The 24,840-nt window shown below is 51.0% G+C and overlaps 1 protein-coding gene across 2 annotated transcripts; it reads right to left on the bottom strand.

Annotated features, from left to right (window-relative positions):
* Window positions 1-9,991: 9,991 nt before the first annotated feature.
* Window positions 9,992-24,648, bottom strand: Mmab (metabolism of cobalamin associated B). Of its 2 annotated transcripts, XM_041649219.1 has the most exons (10): window positions 24,480-24,648; window positions 23,273-23,334; window positions 19,511-19,604; window positions 16,998-17,055; window positions 15,985-16,057; window positions 15,656-15,753; window positions 15,358-15,422; window positions 13,787-13,846; window positions 12,431-12,488; window positions 9,992-12,249 (listed from the first exon to the last, which is right to left on the bottom strand). In XM_041649219.1, exons 1-9 carry the CDS (start codon window positions 24,593-24,595, stop codon window positions 12,452-12,454), a joined length of 663 nt encoding a protein of 220 aa, XP_041505153.1. In that variant the 5' UTR covers window positions 24,596-24,648; the 3' UTR covers window positions 9,992-12,249; window positions 12,431-12,451. The 2 variants fall into 2 exon arrangements, with proteins under 2 accessions (XP_041505153.1, XP_041505152.1); XM_041649218.1 differs by lacking the exon at window positions 12,431-12,488.
* Window positions 24,649-24,840: the final 192 nt, after the last annotated feature.

The following is a 24,840-nucleotide window of genomic DNA, read 5'->3' as shown; positions in this document are numbered from 1 at the left end:
TGTACCTACAAAAGCCAGCTTGCTTGATGGGGAAAGACCAGATATGTCTCTTGCTTGGGATATCTCTAACACCCCAGGGTCCCCACTAGCATAAAAATGTTGCAAAGCCCCAAAGACACACCGTCTGCCTGCTATGTGTATACACCCAGCTGAAACTAAAGCCTGGCTCTGGTACAGGTTTTAGAACTGAAGCTGGTGTAAAAGGCTAGCTTGAGTAAGGGAAGCAAGCAGGATTGTTGGCTAGGCTGGCAGGGCTTGTGTGAAGTCTGCGACACCCTGGTATCCACTGTTGCTGGCAGTGGGAAAGCTGTCAGCTTTTGTCCTTCTGCTATACTGCTACAAGTGGAGGTTGGGCAGGCACCGAGCTCCCCTAAGTTTGGCCAGGGTCTGGATCCAGTGCACCCTAGTTTCTGTGGGTACCACATCTCCGCTGCTTGAATGCTAGGGCCACAGGTTCGAATCACACCTCAGTGGACTTGCTCAGACCGACGGCAAGACTGGAAAGTGGTTCATCGCATGGGCTGCAGGGTCAGACTCCTGACCCTGAGTCCCAGGAGCCCAGTTCACACCCGTTTCTTTTAAGCGGACTTTGGTGCTATGTGCTGAGAAGCAGTGTGGCAAGAGCATGAGCTGTCCTGGACCTGGCTCAGGATTTGCTTCTAGCTGGCAGTCTCCTGTTTTCCTCACCTGTCACTTTGGGGAGTCAGGGCTAAGTCGGGCAGAGTGGCATACATCTATAATCCCAGAACCTGAGAGCCAGCCTGGGATAAACAGCAGAAGTGGACATGAGCCACAAGAACCAAACAAACCCAAGAAGCCAGGACTACCACAGGCCTGATGAGGCTCTCTGACCAAGCTTCCCTCACAGAGTGGACCTGCCATTTCATACAGTTTACACAGGCTGGGGACTCATCTATGTGGGACAGTGCCTCAGCAAAAGATGCTTCAGTTAGCACAGGACTGACCCGAGGTGTTTGCACGCCTGTGCGTCTCCAGGAGCTGGGCTTTGCTCCCACACCAGTGTTAGACCAATGTTGGAGAGGCTGCATCAGGACCTAGGACAGGCCAGCAGTCCCCAGCCCTTGGTACATGGTTCCTAATGAAATAATTTCCTCATTGTTGTCTTGACAGTCAACGCTGGTGACAAGCATATGTGTAACAGATGGAGTAGATCGGGGGCCTGGACTGAGGGCTTAGCCATCCATCCATGCCACAGGGCTCATGTCCCAACTCTGCCACCCACCAACTGGGAGCTCGGGCCAAGTTCCCTTGCTTCTTGGAGCTGAAGTTTCCCCTCCCAGGCAGCAGAGAAAGAGCTGAGAGGCCCTGATCACCTGTGGACAGCCGGTGATACCTGGTGGCTGGAGAGAGTTGATATTTTCTCTAGAGTTTCTTTGTTCTTTCAACTCCTGGGTAGGAGAAATCGCTGTCAGCAGACATCCCAGAGATTGCTGCTGGGCCAAACAGTGCCACTGCCCCTGAGCCAGAGCCCTTGCTGCACCCCATACCTCCACCACACTCACCAGACAATGCCTCTGGCTTGGGCACTGTGGCTGCCTTTCCTTCGTTCTTCCCTTAGACAGGGAGTAGGGGATGCTGGGGAGGGGATATCAGAACACCACGTGGTTTGAAGCAAGGACAAGGCTGGGGCTCAAACAGGGAGAATACAGTGCTGAACTTGGCCTTAGACATACTCAGGTCATCCAGCTGACCCTGGGCAATGTCTAATCCTTGGCTTCATTCCACATTCGTGCCTGTGTAATACCGACGGGACGCCTTGCAGACAGACAGCTGGAGTTATCAAGTAGGCAAGGTTGATCAGCATCTTCTGGCCACCGGCTCAAGCCTCGCTCTCGTCTGAGAAAATGGAACAATGAGTCAGACTCCTCAAAATCTTTGCCTTAGCCAGCTGCACGGCGCATGGGTAGCTCCAGCACTTGGAAACCTGAGGCAGAAGGATTGCTACAAGTCAAGAATAGCCAGGGATAGAGCGAGATCCCGTCTTTAAAAAAAAAAAAAAAAAGTCCAGGTGTGTGCTGGCACCTTTAATCTCAACACTCAAGAGGCAGAGGCAGATAGATTTCTGTGAGTTCAAGTCAGCCTGATCTCTGCATTCATGGGACAAATCATGCATGGGTTCAATGAAGAGGCTCAGAAAGGAAGTGTTCGTATGTCTACCCAAGGCATAGTTTTCACCATGGAGGTGGAAGGGGAGCCACTGTGGCAAGACCCAATGTGAAGATGAGGTATGGGGGGAGGGAGGATGACGCACTATCGGCCCAAGGACGAGTGTGGCCAGCACGTGTCAAATGGTGATGGCCAATTCCGTCAGTCCTGCCTGCCTGCTCTGTTGAGCCTCGGCAAAGAGTATTGCTGTAAATCTACCCAGGGATCTCAGGAATGAGCTTGCCTCACTATGCCAAAGTCTGGGAAGATGAAGTGACTTCTGTGAGATCCCAATTCAAAAATACCCAACAGAGACTCAGCCCTGGGCAGTGACTTCACTGCCCTGCTGTGTGGAGGGCAGGGGCTAGGGCTCGGACTATTCCAGACTGGAATTTTGAAGCCAGTGGGGGCAAAGCCAGACTCGGGAGAGGGGTTCCTGAGGAGGCAGAGGGGCAAAGCTCAGCCAGGGGCAAAGGTCATGCTGCTTTGCTCACTAGATAGCTGCCATCCCTAGCCACTGGCCTGGCATCTGCATCCAGGATCCTTTGCTCATCAGGGCTCCTGTGAACCCCAAAATCTGCTCCTGTCCCACACAGGACACTGTCCAGGGGAGGGAGTAGCCCCTGTATGTGCTGTGGGGGCTTTTGTATACAGTCTACTGGATGGTTTGTCACTGGCCCAGATGGTGCCAGATCCACTGAGCAGCTGGCAGGTGTTCCAGCCAAGAGCTGGCCAGGGAAGCCTGACGGGCATTCACTCACCTAACAAATAGGTCCAGAGAACTCCTGTGCCTCAGGCTGGGCGGGTGTTGCTGCAGCCATGAGCAATGTGGGCACTGTCCCTACTCCAAGGAGCTGTACCTAATCCAAAGAAAAAATGGGGTGCTATGGGATAATGCTCTTGTACACTGTAAAGATTTGTCACTTGTATTGGTTTAATAAAACACTGACTGACTAGTAGTCAGGCAGGAAGTATAGGAGGGGTGACCAGACTAGGAGAATTCTGAGAAGAGGAAAGGCAGAGACACAGTCACCAGCCAGACATAGAGGAAACAAGATGAGAATGCCTTACTGAGAAAAGATACCAAGCCACGTAGCTTAACATTGACAAAATGTATGGGTTAATTTAAGCCGTAAGAGCTAAATAATAATAAGCCTGAGCTAATAGACCAAACAGTTTATAATGAATATAAGCCGCTGTGTAATTCTTTGGGACTGAATGGCTGTGGAACCAGGTGTAGAAACTTCCATCTACAATGTGGTATTGCGTACCCTGGTACCCTGGTCTGTATCGGCGTTGGGCGCCACTCTGTTGTATTAGGAGTGGCGGGGCTGCGTCCCCAGCACCCGGCCGCCCGCACGGCTAGCTTTACCCGAAATAATTACACGGAAACTGTATTCTTTTAAACATTGCTTGTCCCATTAGTTCCAGTTTCTTATTGGCTAGCTCTTACATATTAATCTAACCCATTTCTATTAATCTTTGTAGCCCACGAGCTGGCTTACCAGGAAAGATCTTAACCTGCGTCTGTCTGGAGTGAGAGAATCATGGCGACTCCTTGACTCAGCTTCTTTCTCCCAGCCTTCTGTTCTGTTTACTCCTCCCACCTATGTTTTAACCTATGAGGGCCAAGCAGTTTCTTTATTGCTTAACCAATGAAATCAACAGATTGATATATGACACTCCCACATCACTGGTCACCAGTGTTCTGCATCACCCTGTTCTGATGCGTACTTAACAGCTGGAAAAACTGAGGTTCAGAAACTGTCACCCTAGTATACCAGGTCCAAACACAGCTGTGCCACACCTCAAAGCCCTCATTGGGACTGAGAAGGCAGAAAAATGGGAGAAGCTTCTAGGCAAAGCTAAAGGGGTGCCCTGTCCCTTGTCTGCAGTTTCTTGCTGGCCCCACCCCCTTGCAAAGGCTTCTGGAAGCTGACACAACCACACCTGTGTTGAGAGTTTCTATAGTGAGGACTCTGAGCTCTGGCTTCTTGCAAACTGAGAGAAAGTGACAGGCTATGGGGCAGCAGCTGGCCCCCAGCTCCCAGTCAAAGGGAAGCACCAGACTTGGGGGTGTCCCCTCCAGCCAGCTGTCAATTGCCCACCTGACTATCCAATAAAGTAGCCACATGTCACTTTTTGGTGGGGATACCGTCTTAGAAACCTGTCCCCAGCTATGGTATTAGAATGTGAACATCACAGAAATGATGTCACTTGCTCTGCCACTGTCAAACGTGACTCTTTATCGATTGAAACACCATTGTGCACTGTGAGCAGCATAGCTGTGCAGCCTTGGGCCATTGGCCCCTCCCTCCTTCTTGAAAAAAAAGTATCTAAAATAATCTTAGAATTAATTAGTGTGGAGCCCCTCCCCCAAGTCACCTTGCTTGAACCCAAAGCCCCTGCTTCTCCATGGCATGCTGGTCCCCAGCAGCCAGGTAATGCTGCTTCCACAGAGGTTTCCGTCATGACCTTCGGCTGCGGGACTTTGCAACCTAGAAGTCCCCAAATGTTCCTGAAGCAAATGTTTGAGCCATTTAAATGAAGCCATCTTCCAGGAGAGAAGCTGGGCACAGCACTGCACAGCACAATGGGGTCCTGGGAAACAAAGTGGCAGAAGGGAAGATTCTAGAACTTGCCCCCGGAGGAGCTGGTGGTGCGGGATGGCAGGGGCTGGAGGGGGTGGACCTGTCACACCATCTCTCACTGGCTTTAATCTTAAATTTGCATGCTTTAATATGAAATCTAATTGCAGATGCTGAATTATGGTGGGGAGCTCGTCAGGGCTGACTAATTAATTAGTCAGATTTATAAGCATTTGGCTCTTAGAGATCTATGGTCCTGATTTGTCACCTCAAAGCTCTTGGAAATTTTTCCTCCGCTAGTTAGTTCTCGTGAGGTGTTGAACATCCCTTTGAGGGACTGATTTGGAGGGGCAGTCTGATCCCCTGAGGTAGTCTGGAGACCACAACTCTTTATGAAGCCTTTCCTCCTTGAGATCAGTGAGGGTTTCACCCTAAGAATGTAGAAGTATCAAAAGTGTGTCTCTTATTCTAGGAGGCCATGGCAGGCATTACTAGTAGATTACCAAATTCCCTCTGTAGAATCTGGCCTCCTGGCTCAGTCTCCTTCCTTATAACTGGTAATCTACTGGATTATCTTCTCTTTCCCCTCCTGGGGTCAGCCCTTCTCTGCTCACAGCAGAACAGAGAAGGCAACTGGGTCCCAGTTTGCCCTTGCTGACTATGGCATGCTAGCCCCATCTCTCCACCTGTCAGTGTGCCCCCTTGTCCAGGATTCCGGATGTATGATGGAGGAAGGTCATTGGCTAATAAAGAAACTGCCTTGGCCCATTTGATAGGCCAGCTTTTAGGTGGGTGGAGTAAACAGAACAGAATGCTGGGAGGAAGAGGAAGTGAGCTCATACGCCTTAGCTCTGCTCTCTGGGGCAGACGCAATGAAGCTCTGACCCAGGATGGACGTAGGCTAGAATCTTCCCGGTAAGCGCACCTTGGTGCTACACACATTAATAGAAATGGGCCAGGCAGTGTTTAAATGAATACAGTTTGTGTGTTGTTATTTCGGGGCATAAGCTAGCCAGGCGGCTGGGAGCAGGGTGGCAGGAATGCAACCCACAGCTCCTACAACAGATGTAAAGCCATGGGATAATAAATATGACAGTTTTTTTGTGTACTCTTGAGGTCTGGGCCAATAAAAGATGCTGTCGCAAGTCAAGGAGAGAGATAACAGCCCCCAACTTCTGGCTGAAATGGGTGGAGGCTTTCGTAAGTGAGGCACCTCAGATGGGATGGGATCGCTTCTTTTATCCTCAGTTGCCCCAGAGTACAAGCTGAGTCTGCATTCCCAGGCTGGACTCCAGCCAGTCAGCTGCATGCACATTCTCCCTAGGCCAGTACCTTTGGTAAGTAAGAATGGCTCCCATAGACTCATAGATTTGAATGCTTGGCCACCACGGAGTGGCGCTGTTTGAAAGGATGAAGAGGCACGGCCTTGTTGGAGGAGGTAGGCCTTGATGTTTCGAAAGCCCATGCCAAGCCCAGAATCTCTCTTGGTCTGGATGCAGTTGTAGAACTCTGTGCCGTTTCTCCAGCACCATGTCTTCCCACTATGATGACAGTGGACTAAGCCTCTGAAATTGTAAGCCAACCCCAATTAACTCTTTTCTTTCTAAGAATTATCATGGTCATGGTGCCTCTCCACAGCAGCAGAACTCTAAGGTAATATCAGAGGGCACTCATGGGTAGTGGGGAGGATCTAGGGGTGGTCATCCTCCAGGGACTAATGTGACTCCAGCTGTCCGATGGTTGTGAATCACCATGTGGTTGCCTGGAATTGAACTCAAGTCCTCTAGAAGAGCAGCCAGTGCTCTTAACCTCTGAGCCACCTCTTCAGTTCCATCTCCCCACCCCCCTTCTTTTGGTCTTTCTATTTATTTTTCTTTGGCCGGGGTCTCATGTAGCCCATGCTAACCTCAAACTTGGTACGTAGCCAAGATGGCCTTGTCCTTGATCTCCTGATACTACCACCTTCATCTCCCAAGTCCTGGGATTAGCTCACAGCACCACACCCATATGCCTATCCCATGCTGGGGACCAAACCCAGGGCTCTGTGCATGCTAGACAGCATTCTACCACCTGAGCCTCACGCTCAGGCCTGGCTTTCACTTCTTCCCATTCTCCCTTGTCCCTCCTTAAATCTAACGTAAATCCACTGCAGAACAGTTAGAAAATCCAGACAAAAAAGGAAATGGTGTTAACCCATGATACTCCCACATAGAGGCTAGCACCGTTAAACACACAGCCTTCCTGTGGTGTATACACGCATATCGATTTCACAGGATTCAAACTGTTCACTGCATAGCATTTTGGAACAGGTCCCCATACCCTCTTACTACGGAGGTCATGACGTTTCTTATGGTCCCTTAGTTGAATAGTGCACTCACCGAGTCACCCAGCTGCCTTGTCTTGCACATGAGTGTCCAGGTTTTCATTGCAATGAGCAACATTGCTGAGCAAGACCCTCTGGGCTCCACTGAGACACATCTCCTAATAAGATGTTAGCGGGGGCAGACTTGCAGGCCCGGGACATGCACTGTCATGAATACTGCCAAATCTCCTAAAACTCATGCCCACCTTCAACTCCCTCCCACACACTGGAGATGCGTGCTTTTCTCCCACTGATATGGCCAGGTGGAAAGCCACAGGCTCAAAACTCTCTCCAGCTGCTGGGCTACTGCAGCTGAACTCCAAAGGCCACGGAAACGAAAGTTCTCTCGCATCCTCCCCAGCTTAAAGCACCTTGACAGAAGCCTTGGCCAGTCCATGCACCTGGCCACACGGCATGGCCATTGCAGCTGCTAGCTGCCTCCCTGCCCACATGCATGCCTGGCTGTGTCTGCCCAAGGCCTGCATCTCATACCTCGTGGCAGGACAGCGAGCTTGAGTTATAGCAGACCTGATTTCCCTGTACAGCTCCCACGGAGTTAACAGATGTACGCACGTCTGAAGCAGTCAGGCAGCAAGAGGCTTTGGGGCCGATCCTTCCCAATCTGACAGTGTGTAATTGAGGTGAAGCCATAAATTTTATAAACAAGAACAAACGCCCCTTTAGCAACATATGTCTGCTCGACCCTTCCAAGGTGATCATAGAGAAAGGCACCTACTAGCTGGGGAAGGATGTGGGCATTACAGATGGCTGGGGGGGGGGGGAGGACCAGAGGGCCTGTGACCTGAGATCAGCCATGAGGGGCTGCGTCTAGGACACTGGTAGATGGAGAAGTCGCCTTGCACCCCAGGTCTAGAGTTGGTTCTTTGTGTCACTTGCAACTGGCACCTATTTCTCATTTTCCTTGAAATGGCTATGTCTGGCTGGGACGACCAGGGTCCTCTGGGAGCTTTCGATTCTTTCCTCTTCTCCTAGAGAAGCAGTCTGCCTCCCTTAATTTCCAGCCATACCCTAGTAGCTAACTTCCAAAGAAGGCCACCCTGGAGAACATGACAGGCTCTGCGGCCACTACAGCAGGACAGGTATAGTGTGGTCCCCATGCAGAGGTAAGCAGGCTAGAGGAAGAGCCAAGCTCAAATCCCAGAGTGGCCTCTCACTGCATAGTACCAGCCATGGTGCCATTTCCCAGAGCCCCGGCTTAGTCTGTAATCCAAGGATGCTGTTGGCAGCCTGCTGGGGCTGCTGTGGGCAAGGTGCTCTCTCCGGGTTAGTTATGCTGTGAAAGTTTTGTTGACATTTATCTTGTGTGTGTGTATGTGTGTGTTTATGTGCACACATGTACTGTGTATGCATAGAAATCAAGAGGACAACTTGTAGGAGCCTGTTCTCTCCTTCCACCATGCAGACTCCAGGTGTCAAACTCAGAATATCAGTTCTGTGGCAAGTGGCCTTACCTGCTGAGCCATCTCCCCAGCCCAGGGTGTGAGGGTTTGCAAAGCTCTGTATGTGGCCTGATTGGTGACACACACCTGGAATTCCAGCACTCAGAGAACCACGGCAGGGGAATAATAAGTTTGAGGTCAGCTGGCTCTGTGGCAAAACCCCATCTCAAAGCCTGGCACCACACCCAGGGCTCAGAATGGCTTTGAAGAGGACAAAGCTGCTCAGCCATAATGGCTACACCGACCAGGCCAGGGGAGTTGGCCTCGAATCTCAGCAAGCTGCTGTTATCCAGCGTTCCAGGCACAGTGCATCCTACTCATCCGCCAGTGCTCTAGAGCAGAAAGGGCCCTCAGGTGCGAGGATCACAAGCTCCAGGCCAGCCTGGTCTAGAAGTTCCAGGCCAGCCTAGGCTACATGGTAGCTAAAGGAATTGTTCAAGGTGACAAAGCTGGAATTTGAATTCAAGTATCAGTAGCTAGCATTTGCCAGGGCCCTGGCAAACACTTCCTAAGTACGCATGCTCTCCTAGTGGCCACAGAGCCCCAAGACTTTCGTCGTTTTACCAGTGAGAAGGCAAGGATGAAGAAATGACCAGTGTCCAGAGTTCATAGGCTAGCAAGTGACAGGCCTGTTCTCGGGGTCTAGGAGGCCAGCGTGGAGCTGTGTGCCTGTCAGTCATTCACTGTCCCTCCAGGTTCTGCAGACATCCAAGGCTCCCAGGAGGCCCCGTCTCTAGCTCCATGCATGCCTTCTCACCTTCAAGGTTGGGGGCTCCATGAAACCCTAAGTTGCTGCTGGAGGAAGGTACGCCATGGATCCACACTTAGCTTTTGAAGAGGGTGCTGTTATTTTTTTTTAATTATTTTTTTTTTGAGACAGGGTCTTGCTATGTTGCCCAGGCTGGTCTTAAACTCCCAGGTTGTTCCGACAGTCCATCTGCTTCAGCCTTCCACTGTTGTTGGGACAACAGGCATGTGCCACAGTGCCCCAGCTTGCCTGGGAATCTTACCTTGGGGTTACATGGACTTTCAGGATGCATGCAAACTTGGCGATAACCTAGAAAGAATGTGTACACCACTCTAAAGAGAGTGTGTGCACAGCCTTCTCCAGGATTCCAAAGCAATCAAAGATGGCTTTGTGAGTTCTGATTCTATAACGTATATGACTCTGAAACCCTTCCCCAAACCCCTGGTGTGCTTGTCTTCTGCCCTGCCTGGAAAAAGTGCCATCTTCCAGGAGGGACTCCAAGATCAATCCTAGGCCATGACAGCAGAAGCCACACCCTCCACAAGGACCCCAAAGGCAAATTTATTCCTTTTGGTAATCAAGACAGGACCAGCTTGGGTACAGCACTGCCAGCAGGATCCTCGAACCCCATCTGGGGAGAGAGATGAGCCACAAATCCTTCCAGGCACTGATTTATGTAGCATTCATGCGGAATTTATTACACAAAGAATTTTATTCAATTAAACTTGAAATGCGTCTGGATTCTTAAAGGTTCAGTCATGATCACTGGGACAGAGGGATCATAAAACTGGATGGGCTGTCAGGAGGTGCTCAGGAGGAGGTAAGGGTGACATTGCAGCTGACAGGGGACTCGGAACTGGGGACGTTTATCACTGGGATGTGCTACAAGTTCAGGCTCGGGAAATTACTCAGTGAGAAATGCACATTACCAATAGCCATGAAATACCAGTTAGGGGAAACTCGGTGAGCAACGCGACCGCAGATCTATTAGTGCCTGACACCGCTGTGATTAAAATGACTGTTGAGCGCTGGTGGCTTGGGGATGGGAGGGTCATGAGACCCCTAGGCCAGTTCTGAGCCTCAGTTTCCCTTCCTGCAGAAACGTGACCCCACTCCCAGTGCGGGGGTCCAGTGTGAGCAGGAGCCTGGGGCCCCTCTGTAGCACTGGCAGGCACCACTGCAGAGGGAGGGGGGACACCTCGCTAACGAAGGTGAATACTGTCCCAAACTAGAGCCATCTTCACGGGTGTGAGCTATGAGGTAGCAAAAACTAGGCAATATCATAAAACCCACTGGACTGTCCATTTTAGAAAGAAATTTCTGGTAGGTGGCATTGTATCTCAATGAAACAGCTATTGACAAAATTTTTTTAAAAAGATAGGGAGCCTTCCTGCAATCTTTTCGAGGAGTGAGGTATGCAAGTGGAGAGAGGCCAGTGATAAATGGGTACAATTTAAAGCAACAGTTCGGCAGCTGTGCCAGTGCACAGTGGGAATTGCCCCATGAGGACTGGGGGGCGGTTGCAAAAGGCTAGGCCATGCCTGGAGCCTGAACACTGAGATCTACCGTAAAAGCTACCCAAGAATGCTGAAGGCAGGGGACTGGAGAGATGGCTCAGAGGTTAAGAGCACTGACTGCTCTTCCAGAGGTCCTGAGTTCAATTCCCAGCAACCACATGGTGGCTCACAGCCATCTATAATGAGATCTGGTGCCCTCTTTTGGCATGCAAGCATAAATGGAAGAAATGTTGTATACATAATAAATAAATAAATAAATCTTTAAAAAAAAAAAAAAAAAAAGAATGCTGAAGGCATAGGCTAGGGGTCTAGGCTGCTATTTCCTTGAGTTCAGTCTGTCTTTTTAGGGGGAGCAGTGGCTATAGGCGGAGTACAGGGCTGCTGCTACAAGCTCTTGGAACACGACCCCCAGGCCTGGAACATGACACTCAAGCACCATTAGCACACACAGCACCAACTCCATATCTGATCTGTGCCTCACTATGGTGGCTGTACTGGCATTGGATGGAACTGCCTCCCGGGGCGGTATTCCAGGCATCTACCCTTTAAAGACCCCAGAAGATAGATATATGTGTAGCTGCTAGCCTGAAACAGCAGCAGGAAGGTGGGAGGGAGGGCACTTGGCTGAAGTCAAATGCTTGCTGACTGACTAACAAGGAAGGCAGCTAGAGGCCAGTCCACCCACACCTAGCATGGAAGCCAAGCAGGTGCATAGGGGAGAGCGCTGAGCTGATCCAGCATCCCTGACTTGTGCTTCCGCAGTCACTACCTACCAGCAGGTGTGGAATCCGTAAGCTCTCAGGGCTGCCTTCAGCCTTTCATAAATATCCCTCTTCTCAAGGGCACAGCGCCACTGGCAATGTCATTCCATAGTGAGGAGCAGCAGCGGTGACTAGTGGAATAAAACACAGTGTGGTGTGGCTCACAGGAGCAGTCACCAGCCCAGTGCAAAAGCAGAGGGCTCAGTGTTGGCACTGGTAACTTCAGGGGCCTCTGGTACATTCCAAATCCTTGAGAAGCCCGAGTTGGCAGCAACATCTCTTTCTTTCTTATATACACTCCCCCCAAGTGTGAGATTCAAACCTTCCCCATGTTCAGTCCCAATGCTGAGTGACCCCTTTTCTTCGTAGCCTTCAGTGTTCCTTTCCTTCCAGCAGTATGGAGCTCAGTCCCATGTGTTCAAGCACAGCCCAGGGAAGCCAGCAGGAGTCTGAGAGGGGGTGTGAGGCGACCCCAAGTCTACCTCAGCCCCACTTCCATTCTGTTAACACCACAGTCTCTCCAGACGGGCCTCCGAGGCTCTCACCATTTCCACATGTCTCACACATCACGTTTCTTGTATATTTTCTCTTGGCTGCCCTCCTTCATGGCTGCATATCTGGCTACAGTGAAGAGGTAATCGCTGAGTCTGGAAGGGCAGAAAGAAGCAACAAGGACGGGTGTGAGAGACTGATACCAGCTGGCTCATGCCTAGCTGGTCTTCAAGCAGGAAAGGTGAGTCTCGTACCCCCGGGAGCACCCTGTGGTAGATGGATGGTGGGGCTGGAGCACTCCTGGAGTGCTCCTGTGGGCACAGGCTATTTGCCCACCTTCAGTTGCAAGGGTGGAGCCTAGGAACGCTGGCTACTTGAGCTGCTTCTCCATTTCCTGTGACAGGGGTGTGACATCTGGGATTCAGGGGAGCTTCACAGACCAGGAGTCTGCAGGTCAGCCCCAATCCCAGACAGGATCAGGAGCCACATTTTGCATAAAGAGGCCTTAGGTGAGTCTTATTCTTTATGGCTAGGGCTCTCCTGTGCATGCAGAGTGGCCAGTGGCACCAGAACTAGACACAACCACCCAGACATCTCTAGACACTGCTAATGCCCCACTTGAGAGTCAGCGGCCTGGAGGAGTCTCATGATCAACGTCTAGATCCCTACCTCTTCCGCAGACCCAGCAGTGATGGGCTCAGGACAAGAGGCCTTCTACGGGAAAGGGACAGAGACTACCAGGTGATGCTACACCTCGAGGTACTTACAGGGCTCTGCCTGGAGGCTAACAGCTAGCTTTTGCCACTCTCCCCTCCATGCCTGCTGCTCCCCTCCTCCCCTTCCCTCCCATCTGGTGCACTACTGCTAACTCCTGGGGCCCACTGCTGGCTAGCAGGACCACGGGACTCTACACTGCCCTTCTGAACCTCGTGTTCCTATGCTGCTTTCTTGGTGACTCCTGGGAACCTGCAGGGAGTCGGGATGACCTGCCCTGACCCACACAACACTGGACGTCCAGCGGTTCTTCTGAGTTAAAAAGGAGCTGTCTCTCACTCAGTCTGGGTGACATTCCACCCAGGAGGCAGGGAACCTGTGAGGATCCAAGAAGTCTACATCTGGGGGAGGTGGGGATAATATGGGACATCCCACCGCCAGGCATTGAGGTCACAGTCTGCATGACTAGGCAGCTCCTGGGTGCAGCCCCCACCTTCCTCAAGTCCTCCACTGGCCCATGTCTGAGCCCGAGGTACAGCTGCGATGCAGAGGCTGACCACAGGGCAGGGCACTGTTGGATTTCCTGGCTCACAGCACTGGGGCCTGAGCTCAGCAGGGTTGTGTGCCACCTAGGGTATTCAGGTAGAGATGCTGGCGGGACAGGCTTCCTGTCGGTTAACATCAAGGCCCTGGGCATCAGTATCCATGAACAGACCCAGAGAGCAGCCTGCCCCTTTAATTTAGGTGTGCCTCTGTTGGCTCTTACTGGCACTTCCTAACCAGAGCCTTACCTCACAGAGTGGGACAGGGCTGGTCTGCAGACAGCACACTCACAAACATACATGCTGGGGGTGGGAGGAGGAGAGAAGAGGGAGCAAGGGAGGGAATGAGGGAGAGGTGTTGGCCTTAGCTGTGGATGCTCTTAGGGTTCACAGCATGCCTGGAGGTTCAGAGACCCGCCATACTCCACTTCAGCACCTGTTTAAGAACTTCGCCACATTTGCATCTGTTTCTCCCATTTGGACAAGAGGCACTACACTGTAAAGAGAACACACGGACGCAGTCAGGTTCCACGGCCAGGCTCAACACACGGGAGCCAGGGCACGGACGCAGTCAGGTTCCATGACCAGGCTCAACACACAGGAGCCGGGACACAGACGCAGTCAGGTTCCACGGCCAGGCTCAACACACAGGAGCCAGGGCACGGACGCAGTCAGGTTCCATGACCAGGCTCAACACACGGGAGCCGGGACATGAGTTCCACGGCCAGGCTCAACACACGGGAGCCAGGACATGGAGCACCCCTTGACCTCACCACTTAAACTAACCCTGACAACTATGAAGCAGATATGAAACTCCTACATTACCTCAGCTGACCCCTTCCCTTGGACATACATGATGTGGCCTGGCCAGTGAAGGAGGTGGCACAGCAGGTAAGTTGAGAGTAGGCTGGCCAATAGTCCAGTCTGCTGGCCTTTGTGCCAACAAGCACGGTCTTGGCTCCTACGTGGGCAGAGCTGCCAGCCTCTAGTCTTCAAAAGAAGGCTTATCTGGGCCTTAATCCCCAAAGAGCTACCGTTCTAACTAGTAATTCTAAATGTGTGCATACACTTGGGACAGTGTGCCTACTGGATACATGGCGTGATAACATCCCACCCGACTCCTCCACACATACACACACTGCCTGTTCCCTGTTGGTACTCTCCCAAGCCAGCCTGAGGTGTTTTGACCTTATCCAAGATGATGTACTTGGCCAGTACCCCAGAAGTCTTATGTCTAGGCAGGCCTGGAGGCACCTCCCACTCAGCATGGTTGCTTCAGCTAGGTAACCACCTGCCCTGAGAGCATCCTGGCGGGTCACTGGCAGGTCCCTGTCGTGGCTGGGGCCTGTCTGCCACACAGAGGATGCAACACCAGCTCAGTCTCGTGCTGGGCCTGTAGGCCACTCCCTCTGCTTGCTACGGTGATATGGGTGACTTTGTACAAAGCATAATTTTTCTCTTGAGGCCCAGGCTTTTTTTGTTACCCAAGATGCATCTGGGAATGTCTAGGTCTATGAGCCTTTTGTGAAGGACGAAACTTTTGTGATATGGGAGACTGTGGAAGGGTGGCCCCAGCCACAGAACCTGTTGGGAGGTCCTGCTAACTTAGCTGCCCGACTCCTGGGGAGGGGAGCACTGTGAGGAACCTCCTGAGACCATGAACACTCTTGAGTTTGGAAATGAGGCAAGGCAGGGAGGTGGCTAGACTATGAACTGCTTCTACCTGGGTCCTCCCTAACCACAGGGCCCCTACGGTCCTTTCTGTCTAATTCCAGAAGGGTCCTTTCATGTTATTCTCCCTGCGCCTCCCCATAGCCTGGAATATGTCACTGGCTTCTTGTGAATCTCAGGAGGAGGGAAAACTCTGCTTGCCTTTGAGCAGTATGCAGTCACCTATCACAGTCCCCTCTGTGACATGGGACTTAGGAAATGACATGATGAAGTCACCTAGAGAAGGGTCGGATGACACAGGTATAAGGCTCCTGCATTGGCCTCTGGGACCCTTACCGTCGCTCAGCTCGTCGGCACACGGCCCGGCAGAAGTGCAGGGCTGAGCTGCTCTTGCCTCCAGACTGAAAGAGAAAGTGAGCATTGGCCAGCATTGCTCTACCCTGGACAGTCTTCTGCCTCCCAGAGCCCTACCAGACACACCTCTGGGGTGGCTCTCAAGTGGACAGGAAAAGGAGTGGGGTGCTGGGAGTGGCTTTGTTGTGGTAAAAGTCAAAGTTGGAACTAATGGCAAGCCCACGTGTTTCTGTCACTACACCCACCCTTGCCACCCCAGGTTGAGCCCCGCAATACCTACAGGCAGAATGAAAGCTGTGAGTGGGGGAAGCTGGCTGGAGTACTTGTCAATCCACTGTTCCAGCTCCATGATGGGCCCTTCCTCGAAGACCGTGAGTTCTGAGGAGTCAGGGGCAGAAAGGCCTCCTGTAAGCATGCCATGAGTACATTCGGGAAACACCCCTTCCCTTCTGCACGGTATCCTGCCAACGGTTCCTATCAGCTTTGAAGCTAACGACTTTCCAAAGCAGAGAACAAGTTGTCTGCCCTGCCAGAGAGCCTGGGGACCTACACTAAGGGGCGGCCCCACCCCAGGACCCCAAGAATTCCCTGAGCAGGGCTGGGAATTACTTAAGTGAGCCTCCCTGGCTGAGGATCGTGGAGTAGCCAGGGCAGAGCCAACATCCTGCAACGTGCACTGGATCTGGGGAACAGGAGGAGAGAAAAAAGGTCATCTAGCAGGCTAGGTGGAAATTGTGCAACCTTACCGCACTATTGCATGTGCAGAGGAGCCACAGAGCGTGCCAGCAGCATGTGCCACAGAGCGTGCCAGCGGCGTGTGCCACAGAGTGTGCCAGCAGAGCCTATGAGAGGGACGTGCCAGCAGAGTGTGCACACTAGGCAGTGAGGAGCTAACAGAACTGAATTCATATCCAAAGGCAAACTGTCCAAACTAAGCACCATGAAGCCTCCAGAGGAGAATTTGAGGGAGTAAAGGCACCTTCTTGGTCTGATCTCTGGCTCCCACATACCTGCCTTCTTTCTCTATGCTGACAGTTCTGGAGTTGTAATTCAATGAACAAAGTGACCAAATGTGCCAGAGCCACCTCAGCTGTGAAGGACAGGATATGGAAGGCAGTGGCCAGGAAGGACTCCTGTGCTCCTGAGTTCCCAGGCAGGCTACAGCGATGCCTGGGAGACAGCAGCAAGGGTCTAGAGAGATGTGGCTGGTGCCCTGGCTGGCGGGTCTGTTGGAACTCAACTGCAACACTACCAAGCACACTCCGCCTGGCTGAGACTTACAGCTGGGCTCCCGAGCATGCTGTTCTTCAGCCTGGGCTGTGGCCACTGGCATTGGTTGTTCTTTGCCAAGATGCTGTCCCTGTGCAATGTAGGGTACTGACACCAGCAGCTTTCTCGCTGCCAGATGTGACAAGCACCTCTGGAGAGCAGAGCCGCCCTTTACACAGCACCCCTCATCTCACGGAGGATTACGTGTCCTTACTTCAGAAATGAGGACAGAGCAGTTCTCAGAAGTAACTTCCTACCGTGGCACAAAGAGGCAACGGGCAGAGGAGGAAGCCAGCGACACCCAAGTCGTGGGGACAAAAAGCCACAATGTAGGCTAAAATGATGTAACTTACTTTCTGAAGTTCTTTGGCAAATGTGTGGCCTTTTTCTGTGATCACCTCCATGGCAAACCTAAGAGCACAAGGAAAAATTAGCCCGTAACAGAATGCTGTGGGGCCGTAAGATACCGTGACCTACAGTGACCATGGCGGTCTTTCTTGTTGACAAAGAGAACACCAGGTAGACAGGGGCATTTGCTTCCTAGAGTGCTTTTATTGTGTTCTTTCTCCCCAGTCAGCTGTTCCTCTCTGCCCTTGCCCAGGCCAGTCCTGTTGATACGGTAGGGAGCAGAGGACCTGGGGCCTGTCCAGTAGGAGATAAAGACGTGTGCCGTGCACCACAATGCCGAGGTTAAGAACTTTGACGAGGAGCCGGGTGGTGGTGGTGCACGCCTTTAATCCCAGCACTCGGGAGGCAGAGGCAGGCGGATCTCTGTGAGTTCGAGACCAGCCTGGTCTACAAGAGTTAATACAAGGATAGGCTCCAAAGCTACAGAGAAACCCTGTCTCGAAAAAAACCAAAAAAAAAAAAAAAAAAAAGAACCTTGACGAGGGGTGAAGAGGAAGGTGGGACTCTGAAGGATGAACAGGAGTTCCGTGGTAAAGTAGGACAGACGAAGAGACAACTTCCCAGACATAGGTCAAAGACGCTGCACTCCCCTCTTGCACCCCACGAGGCCTGGCAGGGGACAGATGATGGCACATGAGAAGGATTCCTGGCAGAGAAACTCTCAAAGGGACAATCCTCAAAGATGCAAGCAGAGATACAGGAACTGATGACTGACGGTGAAGAGTGGAAAGCACAGAAGCCCAGAGAAGCAAGGGAGGGATGCAGGTGCATTCCAAACTCAGAGGGTGAGCAGCAGGACCCAGAGCCTGCCAGGGCTCGGGTGGTAAACACTTTGTCCACACTCCCAGGTTGTCCTCCGCACACTTCCTCTCTGCCCACTGCTGCCTCCCATCACTGGGCCCTCGTGGAAGCGAAGACCAGGACATCGGGCGTAGGGTTGGCAGTTCCGCTGGTCGAGCACCCTCCCCGGCAGAGAGGCCAGAGGACAGGAAAAGGAGCAGTGGGGCAAACAGCAAACAATCATCTTCCAATCAGAACAGAGCATGCACTCCTAACATCTGTCTTCCTCTGGATGACAAGGTGATGGAGGTGGGTCATCTGTCTATTTGTTGCTTTCACTGGTTAATTAATAAAGAAAACTGCTTGGCCTGATAAGGCAGAATTTAGGTAGGCAGAGTAGACCAAACAGAATGCTGGGAAGAAGGGAAGTGAGTCACAGATGCTATCGCTCTCCTCTCCAAGATGGACGCAGGCTAAGATCCTTCCTGGTAAGGCACTACCTCATGGTGTAACACACATTATTAGAAATGGGTTAATCAAGATATGAGAATTAGCCAAGAAGAGGCTAGAACTAATAGGCCAGGCAGTGTTTAAAAGAATACAGTTTCTATGTAATTATTTCAGATAAAGCTAGCCGTGCAGAGCTGGGCGGGAACGCAGCCCACCGCTCTTCTTACTACAACAAGGAAAGGCTATGCTGGCTGGGGCACATCTGTCATCACTGTCCACTCCACTCCTGGCACCTGAGACCATGAGCCTGAGAGTTCCCGGGGCAATGATAAAGATAAGTCAGGGAGATGCAGATTTATCATATTAATTCGTAAGAACAGAGGGAAAGGACTTCCATGACCATTTCACAGAACAGCAAACTGAGGTTTAAAACAAGGGTGTCTGGTCTGACCTGAAGTCACACAGCTACTAAGGAATGGTACAGAATCTGAACACAGATCTTCCTGATCCCCACATCTGTGACCACAGGGCCAGGCAGAGCTCAAGGAGCAGCCTATCAGTGTCCACACCCCAGTGTGGCCAGCACACCCACCATGTGGTCATCCACGTGCATTTGGCCTTTCCCACAGTACCAGGATGTGACTGGTTCTGACCAGGGCAATGGGAAGGGGGTCACACAGGAAGTCTCAGGAGCCGGCACGAGCCTCACCCACCAGGACCTGTACAGCCCCAGACAGGTGTCTCATCATCAGGGTTCCACAGAGGCCATATTTGGCAGCAGTGCAGCCAGCGTGCAATGGCTGGAAGTGAGGGTGGGGATTAACCCTTCAGTGTGATAAGCAGTCGGGATTGGGAGCTGAGGACGGGAATCATTGAGCAAGGCTTCTAACCCGACTCACTTTAAAATCCATTCACAGGGGGGCCACCTCTGATGCACTGACGATCACCTGACCTCACCTCTTTCCCCCACAGCCTGTCTCCTGATGGCACACGTGTGCTCCAAGTGACAGAACCAGGGAGGGTGAGAAGAAGGGACCGCCCTGTGTTGACAGAGGGACAGACCTATACCCTGCAGACCCATGGAACTGACCAGCCTGTGCTAACAGCTCATACAGATTCATCCAGGCAACCTTCCAGACCCTCCAGGACCCAGGAGAATGTCACAATGATGACAGTCACCAATGCCACAGGTTAACTTCACATCAGGGCCCATCCTTGCCCCCCTTACCCAATAGCTGAACTTAGTTCATCTGTAGTTCCCAAAGCCTCAAATACTTGGTCATCTTTAGGTCTCCGCTCTCCTGTGAAGGTGCTGGAAAATCCTAGGGAAGATATTTAGCACATTAAGAATTGGGGGCTGTCTGAAGGGAGGGGCAGGAGTTGGAGGGATGGTTCAGTGGTTAAGAGCACTTGCTGTTCTTGCCAAGTGTTGTAAAAGGAGCAGTGGGCTACGTTCCTGGCACCCAGCCGCCCACACAGCTAGCTTTATACCTGAAATAATTACATGGAAACTGTATTCTTTTTAAACACTGCCTGGCCCATTAGTTCCAGCCTCTTATTGGCTAGCTCTTACATATTGATCTAACCCATTTCTAATAATCCGTGTAGCCCACAAGGTGGCTTACCAGGGAAGATCTTAACCTGCATCTGTGTTGGGTGGGAGAATCATGGCGACTCACTGACTCAGCTTCTTTCTCCCAGCATTCTGTTCTGTTTACTCCACCCACCTAAGGGTTGGCCTATCAAATGGGCCTAGGCAGTTTCTTTATTAATTAACCAATGAAAGCAACAGATTAGAAAGAAATCACTCCCACATAAGCCAAGGACCCAGATTCAGGTCCCAGCACTCATGTGGTGGCTTACAACCACCTGTAATTCTAGCTCCAGGATCTGATGCTGTCTTCTGGACTTCTCAGGAAGCAGACATGCACATGGTACATAGACATACATGTAGACAAACACTCATACACATCAAATAAAAATAACAAATGAATCTTATCAAAAACAGATTTTTCCCGATATACTTAAAATATTTATTTTATTTCACGTGTGTAGCGAGCTGCATGAAGCCACACCTGATGGAGATGTATAATCAACTCCTATGGCTAAAGTCTGACTTATGTTATTATCACGCAATGATTATCAGCTGCTTGCATATGCTTGGACCTATGGGCAATGCCCACCTGGCAATCCGGGATTGGCAGCCCATGCCTACTTAAGGGCTGGGAGAGGTTTGCCCGGGGAGAGAGGGGAAGAGAGAGGGAGAGAGAGAAAGTGAATAAAGTCCTGGAATAAACTGCAGTGAGAGGAGCTCCGGTGTGTCGCGTGTCATCCTTGCTGGACGAGGGTGGGGCGTGACACACGTGTATGGGTGTTTTATCTGCATGTATGTCTATGGACCAAAGGTGTCCCCTCTACTTCCCTGGCATACTTTTAATTTAGACTAGGAGCCACAAATGAAGCCTCCTGCTTAAGAAGTAAAGCACCTGTGGTGTCTTGCTGTCTCTCTGTCATTCAGTCTGGACCTTAGCGTAGGTCACAGCTCCGACCTAGTACCAGAAGCGTGGCTTTGGTGTTGGCTAGCTACTCTACCCACTGCATTGTCGTCACGCACAAATGACTCCACCAAGCACCACAGATAGTCACACCGTAGCTGTGACAAACCACTCTCCACAAATCAAAGGAACCGTGCCAGAATTGAAGTCACAGAGCTCTCTGGGCTAAGGACAGTGACGGCTTCATCTGTCTGTCACAGCCCACCATCTCCCTGTCTCTCCCACCTTCCAAGCTGCTTCCTGACCACTTCAGATCCGGAACAAAGCAGAGCAAAGCTCCACTTCCCTGGCCCCAGCCCTGTGTCAGCACACCCTTCACCTTATGGGAAGTCCTGTCCAGCGCTACTGCAAGACTCCATGGCTGGGCCTTAGTGAGCCAAGTGCCCTGTCTGTGACTGACTGGAGGCCATTCTCGGACCTTTCTGGTGGAAAACACTGACACCACCAACTGACACCTGTCACTGCTACGCATGATTTCTTTTCTGTTGTTACAGTAACATACTTGTGACACTTACATTCCGACTTCTTGTTTCCCTGCAGCTCAGAGGTGGGAAGCACACCTTACGCACAGGCATACTTCGGCACGAAGGACATGCCCCAAGCACAGTGGCTGTTAACAATCTGCATGGTCTTAAGTTTCAGAAAATGGTGCCACAGCGGTCTGTTTCCCTGTTACGCTACACCCGGCATTGACTAAAATATTGAGGCGCCGGGCGGTGGTGGCACACACCTTCAATCCCAGCACTTGGAAGGCAGAGGCAGGAGGATCTCTGTAAGTCTGAGGCCAGCCTGGTCTACAGAGTGAGTTCCAGGACAGCCAAGGGCTACACAGAGAAACCCTGTATCAAAAAACAAAACAAAAAAAAAATTGAAGCAATGAAATGTTTTGAAAAAAAAATAGAAGAAAAGTATGTGAACTTTGTGTATTTCTCTCTCCCACAGTTCAAGCTCTCTCCTGACTACCAGTCAAAGATTAACTCTTTCAGGACTAGTGAGACAGCTCCGCTGGTAATGGGCCTGCTGCCAAGCCTGATGACCCGAGTTTATGCCCAGGAACTACAGGGTGGGAGGAAGGAACCAACGCCTGAAAGTTGTTCTCTGACCTCAAGTGCACTGTGGCACAGACACACAGACACACCCAAAAAATAAATTATAACTAAAAACCCAAATCCAAAGAGATAACCTCTCAGACATATCTGAGTCCCCTTCCACAAGCTTTTTTTCCCCATTTCTTTAGACACAAGGTCTCACTGTGTAGCCCTGGCTGGCCTAGAACTTCCTGTGTAGCCAGGTAAACAAACACACAAACATACACCCACAATACACACACAATTTCTTCTTCTTCTCTTTAGAGACACAGTCTCACTCTGAAGCCCAGGCTGGCCTTGAGCTTACAGTGACCCCCCTGCCTCTGCATCCAGCATCCCAAGATTACATGTCTATACCACCATACCTATAGTCAAACTTTTAATCCAAAAGAACTAAAACATATTTTTAAAAGTTTTAATTTGTTTTAATTGTGTGGGGGTGGGGATGGTGCCCAGAGGTCAGAGGCAATGGATCCCTCTAGAGTTAAGATTATAGGAAAGTGGGGCTGGAGAGATGGCTAACTGGTTAAGAGCATTGCCTGCTCTTCCAAAGGTCCTGAGTTCAATTCCCAGCAACCACATGGTGGCTCACAACCATCTGTAAAGAGGTCTGGCGCCCTCTTCTGGCCTTCAGGCATACACACAGAATATTGTATACATAATAAATAAATATTTTTTTAAAAAAAGATTATAGGAAAGTGTGAGCCACCCAATGTGGGTGCTGGGACCCATACCTGGGCCCTCTGGAAGAGTAGTACAGGCTCTTAACCACTGAACCATTCCTCCCACCCCATGACTCAGAGTTCTTAGATTGTGCCACACTGGTTTTGTTTATCTTTTTTTTTTTTCTTTCAGTTCTGGGGTTGAACCTAGGGCCTCCAGGATACTAGCCAGCACTCGATCCCTGATTGGGCCACACTGAGTTTTTTTTTTTTTTTTTTTGCAGTTCCGGGGTTGAACCTAGGGCCTCCAGGATACTAAACAAGCACTCTATCACTGAGCTACACTTCCAGTCCCACAACTTGCCTTCCCTTTAGTTCAAGACAGGGTTTAGTTATGTCTCCTAAGCTGGCCTGGAGACTGACATGTCACCCTAGCTGGTCTTGAACTCATGACTCTCCTATCTCAGTCTCCCGAGTGTTGGCACTACAAGCGTGCACTATTCCCATCTTCTTTACAACTTGATAATAGTTTGAACACTTAATGATAGTTATTAATATTAATAATTATATCATATTAATAATTTTTCATGTCACTTCATGTCACACGGCTACCACGAGGAGAGAAGAACTTTAAAGTGATGCCTGCTGTGTGTCTTGCCGCATTTATCACCCATCGTCACGCTACCTTTGTCTCCTGTTTTGGTATAAATCTTGGGGATCTTGGGTGTCTTCAAGGATGACTGCACCCTAACGAGAAAGAGACATCAAGACATGGTAAGGGGGGTGGCGTGCAGGGAGCACCTCACTCAGCTTGCTGGCTGCAAACTCCGCGACAGCATTCAGCCCCCTTCTCGATGGCAATCTTCTGTCAACAGTTCTCCTTGCCATCCCTTCTAGGTAATACCCCAGGCACAGTAACTGCTGTAGTGCACTGTCCAGTGAAGTGACTGACAAATATTTGCTGGAGGAGGTAACCCACCACTCCACGTGGCCTTAGCTCCACAGTGAACTAAAGCTACTACCTCCTGGAGTTAGAGGTAGTAGCTTTAGCAGCCCACAAAGATTCACCTCCCTGGGTCTCCAGGAAGAGGCAGGACTGGGATTTATGCCCAGGACTGTTCCACTCTAAGCGTGACCCGGGTCACTACCCTCCCCAAACTCTTGCCCCTAGTCCACCCTAACTCCACTTCTCTATCACAAAGTTACGGCTTTGTGGGGAAAGAAAACTGAGCGTTTTCAAAGGGTTCAAGTGTCACACACACACACACACACACACACACACTAAAAAACACTGGCAAAATGGAATTTGGAAAAAAAATTGTATTTTCACGTTTTAAATTTGTTAAGTTTTGATGCCTGCAATTGGAGCCCAGGCTTTGGACATGATAGACAAACGTTCTCTCACTGGGCCACAACCCCAGTCCTTGCTCTCCCTCAAGACACTGCCATTTTTAAATCACAGTGCATAACTTAAATATGAAGTTTACAATTAAAATGTTACCTTACAAGGTTATTCAAAAATCAGAGAACTGGGCAGGAAACACTGACTCTAAGTTCATGGTAGTCTGCAGGTTCTAAGGTCCTGGAAGTCTACGGTACAAGTTTCAAAGTGCTACTATGTCTTTCTTAGAAGATGTCTGGAGTCCTAATACTAAACCCAATTTGTCCAAAACTAAACCGCTTTGGACACCGGGTAAAATCCGAATAGCGGGCCCTAATGGCCCGCATCGACATGCCCTGCCCTGACTGGCCACAGCTGGACTGCATTAGAACTTGTGCCAAGAAATTCTGGTCTCTGACGCCATGCTGCCCCGGTGACGTCACCAGTGCGACGTACCCACGGAGCCAATACAACTATCCCCACCCCCGCAACTGTTGGAGTTGACACTCACCTGTTCCCGTCTTCTTCGCCCTGAGAGCTGCGGCTCTGAAAACGGGAACACAGCAGCCTGCAGGCGCCGAGATGTCCGCGCAGGCCAAGGCGGCCCCCAAACACCCACACAGCCATGCGTGGGACGAGTCCAGGGCTGACCCCGCGAGGCCTCCGTCCACGCTCGGGGATGACTCCGCCCCGCAGCTGGCCGCGCCACCTCTCAATCGCCTTCTCCTATTGGTCTGCGGCACTCGCACCAGGGCGGGGCACTCCCCAGTGCTTGTTTCCCATTGGATTACGAAAAGAGTAAGGCGGGGAAACCCCCCGGCGTGTTTGAAATTCCCATTGGTCAATATTCGACCCAATCCGTATAGGGATCC

The sequence above is a fragment of the Microtus oregoni genome, unplaced genomic scaffold (assembly GCF_018167655.1).
Source record: "Microtus oregoni isolate MIOR12 unplaced genomic scaffold, Mior012 000003F_ref0000135, whole genome shotgun sequence".
NCBI lineage: Eukaryota > Metazoa > Chordata > Mammalia > Rodentia > Cricetidae > Microtus > Microtus oregoni.
This window is presented reverse-complemented; position numbering and strand designations above follow the sequence as displayed.

Excerpts from the sequence above, each read along its gene's own strand:
- Mmab (XM_041649218.1), bottom strand. The coding sequence starts at position 24,595 with ATGGCTGTGTGGGTGTTTGGGGGCCGCCTTGGCCTGCGCGGACATCTC. Across the intron at positions 15,754-15,984 it reads AGCCAGGGAGGCTCACTTAA|AACTCACGGTCTTCGAGGAA; the intron begins GTAATTCCCAGC and ends CTGACTCCTCAG. Across the intron at positions 15,423-15,655 it reads TCACAGCTTTCATTCTGCCT|TCTGGAGGCAAGAGCAGCTC; the intron begins GTAGGTATTGCG and ends TTTCTCTTTCAG.